We start from the raw sequence: 19,111 nt of genomic DNA on the forward strand, positions 1-19,111 counted from the left end.
GTTCTTTTATTTCTCCAAAAAGGGTTTTTATCTCTCCAGAGAGGGTTTTTCTAATATCTTCCATGTCTTTTTTGAGCCCGGCTAGAACCTTGAGAATTGTCTTTCTGAACTCTAGATCTGACATATTACCAATGTCTGTATTGATTAGGTCCCTAGCCTTTGGTACTGCCTCTTGTTCTTTTTTTTGTGGTGAGTTTTCCCGCCTGTCATTTTGTCCAGATAAGAATAGATGAAGGAGCAAATAAAATACTAAAGGGGTGGCAAAGACTCCAGGAAAATGTGCTTTAACCAAATCAGAAGAGACCCCAAATTGTGGGGAGGAGAAAGGGGATAAAAAGAAATTCAGAAAAAAAAATTAAAAATGGAAAACAAATAATGAAAAAAATATAAAAAAGAAAAAAAATCTATATATTCGACTGGTTACTAGAACATGGTCACCCATTTAATTTTTGGAGTACTTTGGTGTCTTAGAAGAAACTACCTCCCAAAATTTTAAAGAATGAAAAACATATATATGGGTAAACACAATGAAGGGATGGAATATGCCTATAAAGATGAAAAAAAATATTTTTTTAATTTCTAAAAAAGGAGTTGATGAAGTAAGTTGGTTGGGAGAATAAAGAAAAAGAAAGTGGAGAGAATTTGCTCGGGCTGGAGACTAGAACAAGCCCGGAGCTACATTTAGTGTATATTTTGTTCTATTAGATGAAGTTGTACCCCAAATTTTTTAGAAGAAAAAACCCTACGTGTATACAAAAAATAAAGTTAGATACAATGAAGGATAAAATATGACTACAATAATGAAGGTTCAAAAAAGATTATTATTTTTTTTATGAAAGGTATTTTTAAGATAAACTAGTTAAAAAACGTTAAAAACGGAAAGGGTAAAAGTTAAAAAAAATTAGCAGAAGGAAAAAAAATTAAATAAGAAAAATTAAATTAACTGCAAGACTAAAGAATCATGGGGAGAAAGCCACGAATTCCATGCTTTGCTTTCTCCTCTGCTGGAATTCAGCTGTTCTCCTTGGTAAGTGAACTTGGTCCTGGCTGGATTTTTTGTTGATCTTCAGTGGGGAGGGGCCTTTTGTAGTGATTCTCAAGTGTCTTTGCCCCAGGCAGAATTGCACCACCCTTACCAGGGGCCAGCCTAAGTAATCTGCTGGGGTTCGCTTTCGGGAGTTTTTGTTCCCTGAACTCACTTTCTGTAGAGTTCCAGAGGATGGGAATGAAAATCGTGGCCTCCCAGTCTCTGGCCCGGAGGAGCTGAGAGCTCAGGGCCCCACTCCTCAGTCCACCCTCCGAGAAAAGCCCTCAATCACTCCCATCTCCCTGGCCTCCAGCTGTGCTCCGAGCTCACTCAGCTTGCGATGGGTTCAAGGTAACCCCGAGCTGAGAGCTCACTCCTCAGCTGTGTCTCTGCAGCCAGCTTCCCCTCTCTAATACCTGCGAGCTCTGCAACACTCAGACATCTCTGATCCTTCTGTGACCCTGCAGGACCTGGGGCCACGCTGCCCCCGCATGGGCTTCACCCTAGTTTAGCCTCTGGAGCGATGTCCTTCAGTGGAGCAGACTTTTAAAAGTCCTGATTTAGTGCTCCGTTGTTCCGCCGCTTGCTGGGAGCCGACCCCCCCTCCCAATGGTCTATCTTCCCATCATGTTGGATTCACTCTCCACCAGTCCTGCCTTTCAGAAAGTGGTCGATTTTCTGTTTCTAGAATTGCTGTCTTCTGCTCTTCGATCTCCTGTTGGATTTGTAGGTGTTTGCAGTGGTTTGATAAGCTATCTAGCTGATCTCCTGCTATCTGATGTAGTCTCAGCCTACTACTTCTCCGCCATCTTGACTCCAACCCATGTCCCCTATTTTTAACATCTTACATTAGTATGGTACCTTATCACTCAATGAACCAACATTGACACTTACTGTGAAATAAAGTACATACTTTATACATATTTTATTCAGATTACTTGGGTTTTGTGTTTTTGTTTTTTTAAGATTTTATTTATTTGACAGAGACACACAGAGAGAGGGAACACAAGCAGGGGGAGTAGGAGAAGAAGCAGGCTTCTCACTGAGCAGGAAGCCGGATGCAGGGCTCGATCCCAGGACCCTGGGATCAGGACATGAGCTGAAGGCAGATACTTAACAACAGAGCCACCCAAGTGCCTCTGGTTTTTGTTTTTGTTTTTTGTTTTTCCTTCTAATATAATGTCTTTATTCTGTTCCAGAATCTCATCCAGGATACCACTTAGGCTCCTCTTGGTTATGGTGGTTTTTCAGACTTCGATTTTCTTTTTTTTTTTTTTCAATGACTTGACAGTTTGGCAAATATTGTGTGGAATGTCCCTCAAATGGAATTTAGCTGGTGTCTTTTTCTTGAAGGCACTGATGTTATGGGGTTTAGAGAGGAAGATAAGAGAGGTGACATTCTTATCACACCATAGGGCCTGTACATGCTTTCAATGGGACTTACCGCTATTGCTGTTAACCTTGATCACCAGGCTTGTGACAGTGTTTGTCACGGTTCTCCATTATAAAGCTACTCTTTCTTTTATTCCTTCCTATTCTGTACTCTTTGGAGGGAAATCACCTTGAGCAGCCCATTCATAAGGAGAAGGGTGTTGTGCTCAGTCATTGAGGTTTCTCCAGAGAAAAGGAAACAATAGGGGGCGTGTGTGTATCTAGACTAGTGTTTGGGTGTTCAGTCAAACAAATGAGCACCCTAGCCTACCCAAGCTGACACAAAAAACTTGACCACACAGCCTTCTTAAGGTTGGAGTACCTACATAAATTATGTGGAATTCTTCTGCATAAGAGATTTGTCTGTTCTCCTCCACTCATTTATTCATATCAATATGGACTTGTGATATTTTATAATTGGGTTATAACCCAATGTTCCTGCTACTACTTCTACTGCTGCTATTTTGTTGCACAGATTATTCCAGCTTTGGCCATTGGCAGCTTTTTCAGTTGGCTTCTGTATCTCTCTGACTAACCCTTATCATTGTGGTATTTTTTTGTTTGGTTGGTTTTTTGAATCCTTGCTTAACTTTTGGCAGTACAATATACTCCAGGCTCATTTGTATATTCCCTACCAAGACCTAGAATCAACGATCACTCCAAGGAGCCCTGATTTCTTTTGTTGTAGAATGGTATTAGAAAAGATCTGGGCTCAGAGCACCCGGGTGGCTCAGTCAGTTGAGCACTTGCCTTCAGCTCAGGTCATGATCCCGGGGTCCTGGGATCAAGTCCCACATTGGGCTTCCTGCTCAGTGGGGGGCCTGCTTCTGCCTCTGCCTGCTGCTCTCCCGTTCATGTTCTCTTTCTTGCTTATTTCTCTTTCTCTCTCAAATAAATAAATAAAATTCTTCAAAAAAGAAAAGAAGAGAAAAAAAGAAAAGATCTGGGCACGAGGTATGCTCCTTGCTACTAGAGTGTCATTATTTCTAGGACTTCTTAGCTAACAGAGCCAGGAAATGTATCTGTATATACTAACCCATGGTGTTTAACATAGCAATAGATAGCCCTGTATGTATCCATCTATATATATATTTTTAAGATTTTATTTATTTATTTGACAGACAGAGATCACAAAAAGGCAGAAAGGCAGGCAGAGAGAGAGAGAGAGAGGAGGAACCAGGCTCCCTGCCAAGCAGAGAGCCCAATGTGCTCGATCCCAGGACCCTGGGATCATGACCTAAGCCGAAGGCAGAGGCTTTAACCCACTGAGCCACCCAGGCGCCCCATGTATCCATCTATATTAAGATACATATAACCTGTATTAATCTACACATGAGTTCAGACTCTCTTTAACTGGAATCCAATCCATTACTACATGGCTCTTTCTAGCCTTCTCTTCTTGCATGTTTGTAACCTTCTTTTTTTTTTTTTTAAAGATTTTATCTATTTATTTGACAGAGAGAGAGAGAGAGAGATCACAAAAGTAGGCAGAGAGGCAGGCAGAGAGAGAGGGGAGGAAGCAGGCTCCCTGCTGAGCAGAGAGCCCGATGTGGGGCTCAATCCCAGGACCCTGGGATCATGACCTGAGCCGAAGGCAGAGGCTTTAACCCACTGAGCCACCCAGGTGCCCCTGTTTGTAACTTTCTGAGAGTGAAACATAGATCCCACTATGGGTCCTCCATTTGCTTAGTTATTCAGTTCTGGAATACATGGATAACAGTATCAGAATTGTTAACCCATAGCCTCAAGGGAAACCACTTTATGAACTAGAGTACAGCACTTATGTTCGGTTCCTTTGCTTTTAATCTTTGATCTCTACTCATTTCAAAGGTATTTAAGTCAGCACTTTCTTCTCCTACTCCCTGCATTTGTAATACAGTTAGATTCTTTTCTCACAGTCTACACTCTCTCCTGGCATTCTCTCCCATCCGAAATGATATCCTAGATTTGTAGACATTGTTTCACCCTTTCTGCTACAAAGCACTATTCATTTTTATAAAGGTACAGTGTCATATATTTACCATTACAGTTGTACAGAATTTCACTGCCTTCAAAAATTCCCTGTACTTCAGCTATTCAACCCTGTTCCCCCCTAAACCCCTGGCAACCACTGATCTGTTTACCATCTCCATAGTTGTGCCCTTTCCAAAATGTCATATAAATGGAATCATATAATATGTAGCCTTTTCTCATTGCCTCCTTTCACTTAGCAATATGTATTTGCAATTCATCCATGTTCTTACATGGCTTAATAGCTCATTCCTTTTCCTGAGGAGCTTTTAAAACGAAGCAGATGCATTGGCTCCGCTCCCAGAGATTCTGACTTAATTAGTCGGCTGTGGGGCTTAGGCACTGGTGTGAGAATGGAAATTGCTCCTCCTTATCTCTGTCACAAGCATATGTACAAGCATGCATGCACGTGCGTGCACACACACACACACCCCTCATCAGTTCAAGTCAATGTTGGCTGTGCCAAGAGATAGCTTGAAGCAGTGGGTTTTTATATATTTGGTAGATGGAGTTAAGATGACAGAGGATGATAAAAAGTTGAAGACTTCTGAGGTGGGATCAGGTGAGAAGTCTCTAGAAAGCTGATGCTTAAAAACTTGTCTTAGGAGGTTGAATCTCTTCTTCCTGGTCCACTGGAGGACAGAGGACATACAATTCTTCTCCTTGTGTCCTGTCCATAGACAAGCACAAGAGACTTCAGGAATTTTTTAGGGAATACGGCTTCTGGCCTTTGCTAGAGGAAGTAGGAGTGAAAGTGTTCCCTTCTGTGCTCACCATAAACATTAGAAAAAAGGCAGTTGTCCCATAGATAATGTTTGGCAGAGAAATTCCCAAAGGTATCTTGTTCTAGCATTATACCACAGAAGTGGATTCCAGGCTATAGGAAAAGAGTAAGATAGAGCCTACAGAAATGGAGAAGGACGGATGGAATGGGGATGAAGTCAAGGTCATGTCTACTTGGTCCTGCCCCATAAGTGGAGAGAGAGAATGGTCCTGAATTACACTCTTCCCTTGCCACTCGCACTAACTTTCCACTTCATATCTGGTGTGTACCAAGAGAACGGTAGAGGACAGAGACAGGAATTCCTGAAACCACTGGGTCATCCCTGGAGCCTCTGTAAATTTTTAAGAGATGCATGGGTCAGATGTAGATGAATGCTCCTAACGTTTGAATCTGGAATCCATCTAACCAGAAAGTATGTCTATTTGGAGTTTTAAGAGAGTTTTTAAAAAAGCTATTAGGGATATATATATGTTTTTAATTCTAGAGAACAACATGCCGTCAGGATGCATTTAGCTCAGTTTTTGTATCTTCTACTTCTTCTAATGCTGTGTAATAACTGATCTTTATGAGGAGTAACCCCGAGGCACTGATGGATTCCAAAGTACTTTACGTGCATCAGATATGACTTTCTGTGTTAGGCAGATGGAAAGATTTTTGTTATTATTGAATTTTTACTAATCCTTTTCTTTTTTTAGAGAGATGGGGGAGGGGCAGAGGGAGATGGAGATAGAGAATCTTAAGTGGGCTCCAAGGCCAGCATAGAGTCCAGTGTGGGACTCGATTTCATAACCCTGAGATCATGACCTGAGCTGAAATCAAGAGTTGGATGCTTACCCGACTGAGCCGCCCAGGCATCCCTACTAATCCTTTCAGTTGGAGTATGCTACTTATTGTTGCTTCCAAATAATTATTTTATTTAAAAGGAGGCCTCTGGGGGCGCCTGGCTGGCCCAGTCTGTACAGCATGCAACTCTTGATCTCAGGGTTGTGAGTCTGAGCCCCACGTTGGGTGCAGAGGTGACATAAACATAAATAAATAAATAAAAAGATGAGATGCCTTACTTCCAACCACTTTATATAAAGAAGTATATTTTCTAATCAATTAGCAAAGATAATTTTTGATGCAAGGAGATGCAGGGAGCACTTGGCCTGGGAGACCCAAAAAAGACCAACATGTCTCTGAAAACGGATGCAGATGTGTAAGATGAGACCTTTTCTTCAAGTGGTTTCAGAGAATGAAAGCAACACTTACCCCTATTGTAGAAGCCATGTAATCTGAACAGATCTCTGCAAAGTCTCTCCCCATCACACCATAGTAGAGGCCATAGAACAAGGATACGATACCAAAATCCATGGAATCTCTGGCCTTGATTCTGTTGAAAACAAGTGTACTGAAATAAGAATGTGGCATTCGGGGGTCTTGGGATGGGCTCCAGCTTAGAAGGCACTTCCTGCCAGAGTATCTAACAGAAATTTGGGAGCTTTTTTTTTTTTAATTGATTTTTTTAAATTCCTTCCTTCCTTCCTTCCTTCCTTCCTTCCTTCCTTCCTTCCTTCCTTCCTTCCCTCCCTTCTTTTTCTTTCTTTCTTCCTTCCTTTCTTTCAGAATTTTAAATTCTCTAAATTCTCCTTGGATTTTATTACTCAGTGGCAAGTGGACAAAGTAATTCTTGAGAAGGTATTTATTCTAATGAGTGGTTCTCAGGCTGGGCTATGCAAAGAAAGGCCTGGGCGGCTTGTAAAATTGCCCCCTGCTCCTGGGCCCCCAGGCCAATGACATCTGACTCTCTGGGGGTGGGGCCTGTGCCACAATAGTTTTGGAACCTCTCCAGACCCCAGGTGATTCCACCCGGCAGCTAACGTAAAGAACTTCTTTAACTGAGCTGTGGTTCTCAGCCTGAAATATAGATTAGAATCACCTGGGGGGAGGTTTAAGACTCTGGGGATCAGGAGCTGTAATGTATGTGACCTGGGGTGGGTCAGCCCAGCAGTGCTTTTTAGAAGTTCCTCGGGTTTGGGAATCTCTGCTTTCAAATACTTTACTTAACAGATACTCCAGATAGAGAGGATTATCCCCACTCTGCATTTGAAAAAATGGAGATATAGAAGAAATGATTTGCCTAACATGACAATTGGTCCCAGGGATCAAGCTCCAATTTTGAGGCCCTTTGGTACTGTGCCGCTGTTGCCAGGTATTAGAGAAAAAAAAAACCAAAAACCCGTGCAAGTTGGATCACATTTCAAATATAATGGGATTCTCTACGATAACCCCACCCCATTTTTTTAAAAAAGATTTTATGTATTAGAGAGAGGGCACACAAGCAGGGGAGAGGCAGAGGCAGAGGGAGAAGCAGGCTCCCCGCTGAGCAGGGAGCCAGAATTCAGGCAGTGAGCCCAGGACCCTGAGATCATGAACTGAGCTGAAGGCAGCCGTTTAACCACCCAGGCACCTTACCCCCACCCCATTTTTATGGGAAATATTTTTTTAAGAAATGAACAATCAGCCCCTAATTTAATTAGCTCCTAATTTAATGAATCTTAATCATTAGGTACTAAGATCTTAATTGGAGATACCTACCTGAAAAGTAAATTGAATCCACACATTGTAAATATGATAGCCAAATAACCCACAACACCAAATGCATAGCTGAGTTTGTAGATTAGAAGAAACCATTTGTAGACCAATCTGTGAAGGGTAAAGTGGGGATAAATACAGAACATGATATATTATAAAGTATTTTACCTTCCTCATTTTTGTAAGTCAGTTTTTAATTTCTAGAATTCTATTTTTTATGTAATATATGTGAGTAGATTATATCAGCTAAACTCAATAATAATTATCTAGATTAATAATAATCTACAGTTTTAATATATCAACAAAGTGTATAAATAGTATGCACACGCATATATGAATTCATTGTAACTTATCTATATTCTTCATGTAAGAATGATCTTCAGGGATGGTTTCTCTGTCTGGGACGCTGCCTCCCCTTCTCTTTTTTTTTTTTTTTTTAATTTATTTATTTATTTTTATTTGCTTATTTACAGCATAACAGTGTTCATTGTTCTGGCATCACACCCAGTGCTCCATGCAGTACGTGCCCTCCCTATTACCCACCACCTGGTTCCTCAACCTCCCACCACACCCCACCCCCTCCCGCCGCCCCTTCATAACCCTCTGGTTGTTTTTCAGAGTCCACAGTCTCTCATGGTTCATCTCCCCTTCCAGTTTCCCTCAACTCCCTCTCCTCTCCATCTCCCCATGTCCTCCATGTTATTTGTTATGCTCCACAAATAAGTGAGACCATATGATACTTGACTCTCTCTGCTTGACTTATTTCGCTCAGCATAATTTCTTCCAGTCCTGTCCATGTTGCTACAAAAGTTGGGTATTCGTCCTTTCTGATGGAGGCATAATACTCCATTGTGTATATGGACCACATCTTCCTTATCCATTCATCCCTTGAAGGGCATCTTGGTTCTTTCCACAGTTTGGCGACCGTAGCCATTGCTGCAATAAACATTGGGGTACAAATGGCCCTTCTTTTCACTACATCTGTATCTTTGGGGTAAATACCCAGCAGTGCAATTGCAGGGTCATAGGGAAGCTCTATTTTTAATTTCTTCAGGAATCTCCACACTGTTCTCCAAAGTGGCTGCACTAACTTGCATTCCCACCAACAGTGTAAGAGGGTTCCCCTTTCTCCACATCCTCTCCAGCACACGTTGTTTCCTGTCTTGCTAATTTTGGCCATTCTAACTGGTGTTAGGTGGTATCTCAATGTTGTTTTAATTTGAATCTCCCTGATGGCTAGTGATGATGAACATTTTTTCATGTGTCTGATAGCCATTTGTATGTCTTCATTGGAGAAGTGTCTGTTCATATCTTCTGCCCATTTTTTGATATGATTATCTGTTTTGTGTGTGTTGAATTTGAGAAGTTCTTTGTAGATCCTGGATATCAACCTTTTGTCTGTACTGTCATTTGCAAATATCTTCTCCCATTCCGTGGGTTGCCTCTTTGTTTTGTTGACTGTTTCCTTTGCTGTGCAGAAGCTTTTGATCTTGATGAAGTCCCAAAAGTTCATTTTTGCTTTTGTTTCCTTGGCCTTTGGAGACTTATCTTGAAAGAAGTTGCTGTGGCTGATATGGAAGAGGTTACTGCCTATGTTCTCCTCTAGGATTCTGATAGATTCCTGTCTCACGAAACGAGAGATACAGTAGAACGTATCAATGAAACTAGAAGCTGGTTTTTTGAAAGAATCAATAAGATCGATAAACCATTGGCCACACTAATCCAAAAGAAAAGAGAGAAAGCCCAAATTAATACAATTATGAATGAAAAGGGAGAGATCACAACTAACACCAAGGAAATAGAAACAATCATCAGAAATTATTACCAACAGTTATATGCCAATAAGCTAAGCAACCTAGATGAAATGGATGCATTCCTGGAAAGCTACAAACTCCCAAAATTGAACCAGGAAGAAATTGACAACCTGAATAGACCGATATCTAGTAATGAGATTGAAGCAGTGATCAAAAACCTCCCAAAAAACAAGAGCCCAGGACCTGACGGATTCCCTGGGGAATTCTACCAAACTTTCAAAGAAGAAATAACACCAATTCTCCTGAAGCTGTTCCAAAAAATTGAAGCAGAAGGAAAACTTCCAGACTCTTTTTATGAAGCCAGCATTACCCTAATCCCCAAACCAGGCAAAGACCCTACCAAAAAGGAGAATTTCAGACCAATATCACTGATGAATATGGATGCAAAGATTCTCAACAAGATCCTAGCAAACAGGATCCAGCAGCACATTCAAAAGATTATCCACCATGACCAGGTGGGATTCATCCCTGGGTTGCAAGGTTGGTTCAACATTCGCAAATCAATCAGTGTGATAGAACACATCAATAAGAGAAGAGAGAAGAACCACATGGTCCTCTCAATTGGTGCAGAAAAAGCATTTGACAAAATCCAGCATCCGTTCCTGATGAAAACGCTTCAAAGTATAGGGATAGAGGGAACATTCCTGAACTTCATAAAATCTATCTATGAAAGACCCACAGCAAATATCATCCTCAATGGGAAAAAGCTTGCAGCCTTCCCGTTGAGATCAGGAACACGACAAGGATGCCCACTCTCACCACTCTTGTTCAACATAGTATTAGAAGTTCTAGCAACGGCAATCGGACAACAAAGAGAAATAAAAGGTATCCAAATTGGCAAGGAAGAAGTCAAACTCTCTCTCTTCGCAGATGACATGATTCTTTATATGGAAAACCCCAAAGACTCCACCCCCAAACTACTAGAACTCATACAGCAATTCAGTAACGTGGCAGGATACAAAGTCAATGTACAGAAATCAGTGGCTTTCTTATACACTAACAATGAAAATACAGAAAGGGAAATTAGAGAATTGATTCCATTTACTATAGCACCAAGAACCATAAGATACCTGGGCATAAACCTAACCAAAGAAGTAAAGGACCTGTACTCGAGGAACTACAGAACACTCATGAAAGAAATTGAAGAAGACACAAAAAGATGGAAGACTCTTCCATGCTCTTGGATTGGAAGAATAAACATTGTTAAAATGTCTATACTGCCTAGAGCAATCTATACTTTTAATGCCATTCCGATCAAAATTCCACCGATATTTTTCAAAGAGCTGGAGCAAATAATCCTAAAATTTGTATGGAGTCAGAAGAGACCCCGAATTGCTAAGGAAATGTTGAAAAACAAAAACAAAACTGGCGGCATCACGTTACCCGATTTCAAGCTTTACTACAAAGCTGTGATCACCAAGACAGCGTGGTACTGGCATAAAAACAGACACATAGACCAGTGGAACAGAGTGGAGAGCCCAGATATGGACCCTCAACTCTATGGTCAAATAATCTTCGACAAAACAGGAAAAAATATTCAATGGAAAAAAGACAGTCTCTTCAATAAATGGTGCTGGGAAAACTGGACAGCGATATGTAGAAGAATGAAACTCGACCACTCTCTTACACCGTTCACAAAGATAAAATCGAAATGGATAAAAGTCCCCTTCTCTTTTTTGGCCCTAGGGTTATCTTAGAGTGGTTTTGGCAGGAATAGCTTGGAAGTAAGCAAAAGAGGAACAGAGAAGTCAGGAGGAGGGAACCTCCTCTCTTGGGAGTTTCTCCCCACTACTGTTCCTGCTGCCCTTCCATCCACTCCCCCAGCCCCAGGGCAGATGTTATCAGTAGTGAGCTCTGCCTCATCCCAAGTCCTCTCCACTCACAGAGCCCCTCCCCTAGCCCTGGGATGGAATCAGAAGTGAGCCTCAGGATGGTTTTCTCCTGCTCTGTGGATAGGTCCTGTGTGTATCCCAGCATGTACCCTGACCACTCTTAAAGCCTTTCCTTCTTCCCATGGGGTTGAAATGGAGAAGTGGGAGATGGTTATAGAGAGGAAGGGTATAGATGATCTGGCAGGGAACCCCATACCCTGTTTGTTTCCCTTATCCCTGGCAGTAAAATCCCTTAGAAAAACTACAGAGGGGGCCACATGGCTGCTTCGTGCCTGGTAGGATGTGGGAAGAGGTCAGGAGCCCAGATCCCCTGGGCAAGTACCACAGAGCAAGGTTGTGCCTACTGGAACAAGAAGAGGTAGTAGGAGAAGGAGCAGCTGGGTGCTGTCCTTGGGTCCCAGAGTAAAGAAGCGGGTGGCTGGACTGTTGCTCCCAAGTAGGAGGCTTTGTTTGCCTCTCAGCTTGTCCCTCTGGTTCTCAGAAGTCCCTGTTCCTGCCTTTAACAGTGCTCTTCACTGTTAGAATGGGTGGAGAATGAGTGGAGAATCACACTCCAGAGACTACCATGCCGTCTTACCTTCACCCCTGGAGCCCTGCCTCCAACTCTCTCACCTCCCCCAGCTTCCTCTCTGTTGGAGCCATTGCTCCCAATGCTTAAGTTCTATGATATTACTGATGCAGTGTTTCGAAGTTATTTTAAAAGATGTCCTGCTTCACTGACTTCTAGTCAGGAAGGACCTTCTGAAGCATGACGCTTTACATGGGGTTGGTGGGCTGGCTTGAGACATGAGTTGTCATTTACATAATTTCCTTTTTTTTAAAATTATGTTATGTTAGTCATCATACAGCACATCATTAGTTTCTGATGTACTGTTCAATGATTATTTGCATATAATACCCAGTGCTCATTACAACACGTGCCCTTACTGATCACCCAGTTAGCTATCCCCCCACTCCCCTACCCTCTAAAACCCTCAGTTTGTTTCCCGGAGTCCATAGTCTCTCATGGTTCATCTCCCCCACCACCGATTCCCCCCTTCAGTTTTCCCTTCCTTCTCCTAAGGTCCTCCATGCTATTCCTTATGTTCCACATATGAGTGAAACCATATGATAATTGTCTTTCTCTGCTTGACCTATTTCACTTAGCATAATTGCCTTCCGTTCCATCCATGTCGATGCAAATGGCGGGTATTCATCCTTTCTGAAGGCTGAGTAATATTCCATTGTATATACGGACCACATCTTTATCCATCCATCTGTTGAAGGGCGTCTTGCCACTCTCCACAGTTTGGCTATTGTGGCCATTGCTGCTGTGAACATTGGGGTTCATGTGGCCCTTCTCTTCACTACATTTGTATCTTTGGGGTAAATACCCAGTAGTGAAATTGCTGGCTCTATTTGGAAGAAAAGACGAAAAAAGATGGAAAAGCATTCCATGCTCATGGATTGGAAGAATAAACACTGTTAAAATTTCTACCCTACCCAGAGAAATCTACACTTTGAATACCATCCCTATTAAAATACCACTGGCATTTTTCAAGGAACTGGAACAAACAATCCTAAAATTTGTATGGAACCAGAAAAGATCCCGAATTGCCAAGGGAAGGTTGAAAAAGAAAAACAAAGCTGGGGGTAGCATGTTGCCTGACTTCAAGCTATATTTCAAAACTGTGATCACCAAGACAGTATGGTACATACTGTCTCGTACAAAAACAGACACATAGATCAATGGAACAGAATAGAGAGCCCAGAAATGGACCTTCAGCTCTGTGGGCAACTAAAACTTGACAAAGTAGGAAAGACTATCCAATGGAAAAAAGATAGTCTCTTCAATAGATGGTGTGGGAAAAACTGGTCAACCATATATAGAAGAATGAAACTCGACCATTCTCTTACACCACACACAAAGATAAACTCAAAATGATGAAAGACCTCAATGTGAGACAGGAATCCAACAAAATCTTGGAAGAGAACATAGGTGGTAACCTCTTTGACATCAGCCACAGCAAACTCTTTCAAGATATGTCTCCAAAGGCAAGGGAAACAAAAGCAAAAATGACCTTTTGGGACTTCATCAAGATAAAAAGTTTCTGCACAACAAAGGAGACAGTCAACAAAACTAAGAGGCAACCTACAGAATGAGAGAAGATATTTGCAAATGACATTACAGATAGAGGGCTACTATCCATGTTCTATAAAGAACTCCTCAAACCCAACAGTGAAGAAACAAATAATCAAGTAAAAAAAATGGGCAGAAGACATGAACAGACACTTCTCCAGAGAAGACATACAAATGGCTAACAGACACATGAAAAAGTACTCAACCTCGCTAGCCATCAGGGAAATACAAATCAAAACCAAAATGAGATACCACCTTCCACCAGTTAGAATAGCAAAAATTAACAAATCAGGGAACAACAAATGTTGGAGAGGATTGCTGCTGGAGTAGATGAAATATTGGAGTGGAGAAAGGGGAACCCTCTTACACTGTTAGTGGCACAGCCACCCTGGAAAACAGTGCGGAGTTTCCTCAAGTACTTAAAAATAGCACTACTATTTACATCATTTCAAAGACGAAAGGCTGGGCTATGTGGGCCACGCCTCCTCCTGCAGGTATAATCCTGCCCATGGGGGTGGTCACCCGTGGGGAGTTCCATGGAGCCGGAAACTCACACAGGACTGCACAAGGTGGGTCAAGTCCCTCTGAGCTTTTGTCATCTCTAAAAGGGGTCAGCGAGGGCTTTAAGGGGGATCTTTCTGCCAAAGTGACCCTTGGTCTTTTGATCCGTTCGAATTGCCAGTGCCCAGCAGTTTTGATCACTGTTCAGGACAGTCTGGTGGAGGCTAAAGTCTGGTGTTGCTAAAAGGGTTGATGGTGGGGAGAGCGGCCAGTTCTAAGAGGGCCTCCCTGTCTGCCCTCACAGCACCTGCCGGCACCAGAGTGGGGGTCCTGGAACTCCAGGTGTACTCCAACTCGATGTACTTGAGAGGGGCCCCTCAAGGTTGTGCCAGCACCACAGATGTTCCTGACTTTAAACTTTGGGGTTTCTCTGTGCTAAGCGATTTGTTGATGTTCTGAAGGGACAGCATGCTGGTGGAAGGAGGGGTTTTGCATGCTGCTTGTCCTTGGTATGATTCTGAGCCCCCCCCTCCCCGTCACTGCCTGTGGGACTCTGGCCATCTTACTCTGGCATTTCTTCCTGGGAGTGCCCCATTTACAAAGTGGGGGTGACCACACTCGCTCCTGTGGTAGTCCTGAAGATTATGTGGGATGATGTTCAGAAGCCTCGGCACATTCAATACTCAATATGTCATATAATTATTACAGATGTGTTAGATTTTTCCAAATCCCCTACCCCCAAATCTTCTTGCTTATTGGATATACATGTTTCTAGAGCGCTAGAGTCCAGAACTCCCTTGATACTTAGATTACAACTGAAGGCAGAGAAACCTGAGTAGGAATCGTGCAGCCTCCACAAGGACAGATGTGGCCAAGCCCGGCTCTGCTGGCCTGTTTATGGCCTGTTTTTGAGCCTGAACTCTACTGCAGGAGAGGGGAAACTCCCTTTCCGTTCTGTTACTCTGACCCATCGGTCAGGGCTTGGTATATTCTGGGGGAGGAACAGCTGGTTTTAAATGGTGTTGGGGCAGGGGACCTCTCCTCTTGGATTTGCCTTTGCACCTTGCTGATTTGCTCTGACCAGTTTTCCCAGTCTGTAATGAAATCCTGTTGACAAATGGACTATGGCCAGGAAGTGATTTACCTATGACATGATGATTAAACAAAGATCCATAAAGGTCTTTAGGGCCTCCTACCTCTCAAAAACAGGAACTTCTTTTTCTAGGCTGCTTTTCTAGGAGTTAATGGGATCCTAATTAGCCTCTCCCGTTGTCCTCTCTTCAAATGGTGACTAGGTCTTTCCTTAAATGGTAGTAAGGATTTGTTGGCTGTCAGGCTCTGTCTGCCAGGGCTCAGAGTGTGGCGGCAGGAGAAGCTGAAATGGGTGTGCGGTGGCACAGATCCCTGGCCATCGGAGATAAATGAGGCATGGAGTATAAGGAGGCATCATTTGCATATTCTTTGTAGCATTTGCATATTCTTTGTCATGAAGTTCCTCTGCATTGAATGAGCTAACGTGCACAGAAATACTGTGCAGTGGGTGTAATGCCAAAACAATGAACACTGTTATGCTGTAAATAAACAAATAAAAATAAATAAATAAAATAAAAAAAAAAGAAATACTGTGTCTAACTGGGTTGATTCATTCTACAGTGGAGAAGTGAACTAGTCTCACTGAAACACAATATAGATTATATCCAGGGAATGGAAACAAGTACATTTTGGTTCATCCAAAATTTGGATCACTTTCACAAGTCTTAAATAACTGGCAATATTTTTTTAAGGAGAAATTGTGCCATATGCCCATGTACTGATGGGCAAGTCAGGCCATGCAAAGGCTGTCGCAAACCCCAAACTCCCCAGTTTGGGAGGTCTCCTAACACCACTCCAAAGCTCTTCCCAAAGTGGGATTAAATTAGACATCAACCCGAATTTACTTATTTGAATGTCAATCTTTTTAAAAAAATTATTTATTTTTTAAAGCAATCTGTGCATCCACAACGTGGGGGCTTGAACTCATGACCCTGAGATCAAGAGTCACATGCTCTTCTGGTTGAGCCAGCCAAGAGGCCCTCGAAGATTCATCTTTATCATTACACTTGTTATTATTTTTTTTTTAAAGATTTTATTTATTTATTTGACAGACAGAGATCACAGGTAGGCAGAGAGGCAGCCAGAGAGAGAGAGAGGAGGGGAAGCAGGCTCCCTGCTGAGCAGAGAGCCCGATGAGGGGCTCGATCCCAGGACCCTGGGACCATGACCTGGGCCGAAGGCAGAGGCTTTAACCCGCTGAGCCACCCAGGTGCCCCAATCATTACATTTATTTATCTGATTTTTCTCACCGCATATTTTGTCTTCTCCAAACTAGAAGGAAAAGTTGGTATTCGTCTCTCCCACTTTTTTAGAGGATTAAGAACAAACATCTGAATGGCTAAACAATCATAAGAACATTCCACAGGAGCTGAGGATTTGTTTTTCAATAAAGATCAAAATTTGACATTGTCTTATTACCGTGTAACACTTTACACATTTTCTCCTTATCCCATTTCAATTTTATCTAGACTCAGATTCAGATTTTATCTAGAGAACAAAGAGAGCGAAAGCAAACTTGGGGGCACATTATGAGGTTAAAAGCACTTTTGAAATATTTGCAGATAATATGATGGGAATTATAGAAATGTCAAGAGGTTGGCCATGGTAATTAAGATGATCATTGGAATAGGAAAGCCTCATTTGTTATGAGAGGAGTAAGCCGTCCATTGCTTATGATTTGTCTGACATAAAATACATACATAGTTGTTAGAAATGCCAACATCTAACTCTTACCCTATTATAAAATATGTGTAACCCAACTTACAATGGAGTCAAACAAAATGCTGAGCTAAAAATAAAGATAAAAATGGTGCTTTAGAAAGTTTAAACTTTCACTTTATACTTTCACTTCTCTTTCTTCTGGCTTTCATCTGAAGCAATAAATGTTATAGGTATGCCCAAATCGTCATTAAATAATGAACATGAACTCACAGCAGTACAGCTAATCTCTAAATAGTTTGGCTACTGGGGCACCTGGGTGGCTCAGAGGGTTGAGCCTCTGCCTTCGGCTCCGGTCGTGGTCTCAGGGTCCTGGGATCGAGCCCCGCATCGGGCTCTCTGCTCGGTGGGGAGCCTGCTTCCCTCTCTCTCTGCCTGTCTCTCTGCCTACTTGTGATCTCTGTCTGTCAAATAAATAAAATATTTAAAAATAAATAAATAAATAGCTTGGCTACTGAAGGCAAAAGAAGTGTAATGCTTTCCTTCCCCATCCAGGAAAAATGGAATTAAAGTATATTTCTTAGTAGTTACAATAAGGAGGACATCAGGGAAGGAACGAAGGGAATACATACCGTGGTGTTCTCCCTGAGAGGGGTTTTCGGGTAGCTCTGAAGAGGATGTAACTGGTAATAACCGAGAACATTCCCCACAGAGACAGAAACCGCCACCAGTAGAGTTTTATCGTGAAATAGAGAGGGACAACCCACATCTGCAACAGTGTCACCAGCTGTCAGAAAAATGAACAGAAAGTCTCTTTCAATGACTGAAGGCCCAGAATGACAAGTCCACTAGTAAATGATTCAGAAGCTACTGGGGGGGAACCACCTCTACCACCCTGTCTGTAACATGCAACTGGCTCACCGTCCAGCTGTAAGCTCTTCTGTACATGCAGAGTTTTGAGGGACTTGGTTTGGTCATCTGAAAATTCAAATGGGAAAGAACCCCAAATAATCATTTTCTTTTACATCTTTTTGCCTGGGTATTTCAGACAAAAGCAACTTTGGGCTTCAAAAGCTACATGACTTTGGACAAATGAGCCTCACTTGTGTTGTAAAATTGGGGGTAATAATGCCTGTCCTGTTTACCTGTGCTGACTGAGGGAGGCTCAGACCATTACAGATAGGAAAGTGTTCTGGAAACAGTATGTAATACAGGAAGCCAAGCGACTGTTTTTTCTATCACGAGCACATGTACAAATGCACAGTGATGTCAAAGGAGGAAGTGACATCACAGCAGCTCCTGGGACCGCTTTTGTCTGCTGCCCCAGTGCACTGTGTAGGGTTAAACCTTGTGTCCCATCTCTGGGATCCCCTCACCCCTGACTATTCGATATGAAGCCCATCTTTTTGCTTCTTGCTTTGCCTTTTTAGGTACCAGTGGCTTTTCCAGGTAGCCAAGATGTGAAGCAAACTCTTTCCTGTTCATCTGTGTGTAACTCCGTGTGGCCTATAACCACTGACCTGAGTGTGAGTGACCTTAGAGGGTTAAGTTGCTTGGCCCCAATCCCATGTAGCAGAAGCAGGAGGGACTGAGCTGCTGGCTTGTGGGTCAGCTTGATACCGTCACCACACTGACAGGCGCATTCTTATATCAGGCCTGATACCAGCTATCACCTCTCCTGGGAAAAGCAGACAGGCTTAAACAACAGCCATAACCTCTGACCTTTTATGTTTGATCACATGCATACTAACCACCTATGATCTAATCAGCACCAACGTAAGAGGGGGATGGCAAAGACGGTTTGTCTCAGGTGAGGACATTCATTGGTGGGCACCAGGCAATGTTCTGCTGAGGTGAATTCTGAGCCCGGGGCTTTAATTTTCCATCCTACCTTGTGAGTATGGTTATAGTGAATCCATGAGTTAGCAGCTTTATTTAGGAAATCAAGATGAATATCTATCTAAATAGGACAGACAGGCTTTGCTTAAGGAAATAGAATACTGGGGCACCTGGGTGGCTCAGTCAGTTAAGTGTCTGCCTTCTGCTCAGGTCATGATCCTAGGGTCCTAGGATCGAGTCCCACATTGGGCTCCTAGCTCAATGGGGAGTCTGCTTCTCCCTCTCCGTCTGCTTACCACTCTGTCTGCTTGTGCTCTCTTTCTATCTCTCTGTCAAATAAATAAATAAAATCTTAAAAAAAAAAAAAGG

At 42.4% G+C, this 19,111-nt stretch overlaps 1 protein-coding gene across 2 annotated transcripts in view; it reads right to left on the reverse strand.

Moving 5' to 3' along the window:
• RNF175 (ring finger protein 175) overlaps positions 1-19,111 on the reverse strand; it is a 47,709-nt gene that overhangs the window by 11,755 nt on the left and 16,843 nt on the right. For both annotated transcript variants that reach the window (XM_045997802.1, XM_045997801.1), the window contains exons 4-6: positions 17,536-17,690; positions 7,830-7,937; positions 6,504-6,624 (exon numbers count right to left, since the gene is read on the reverse strand). In XM_045997802.1, coding sequence (XP_045853758.1) covers positions 6,504-6,624; positions 7,830-7,937; positions 17,536-17,690 — 384 coding nt within the window. The remainder of the gene's footprint in view (positions 1-6,503; positions 6,625-7,829; positions 7,938-17,535; positions 17,691-19,111) is intronic.

Source organism: Meles meles, chromosome 2 (genome assembly GCF_922984935.1).
Source record: "Meles meles chromosome 2, mMelMel3.1 paternal haplotype, whole genome shotgun sequence".
Lineage (NCBI taxonomy): Eukaryota > Metazoa > Chordata > Mammalia > Carnivora > Mustelidae > Meles > Meles meles.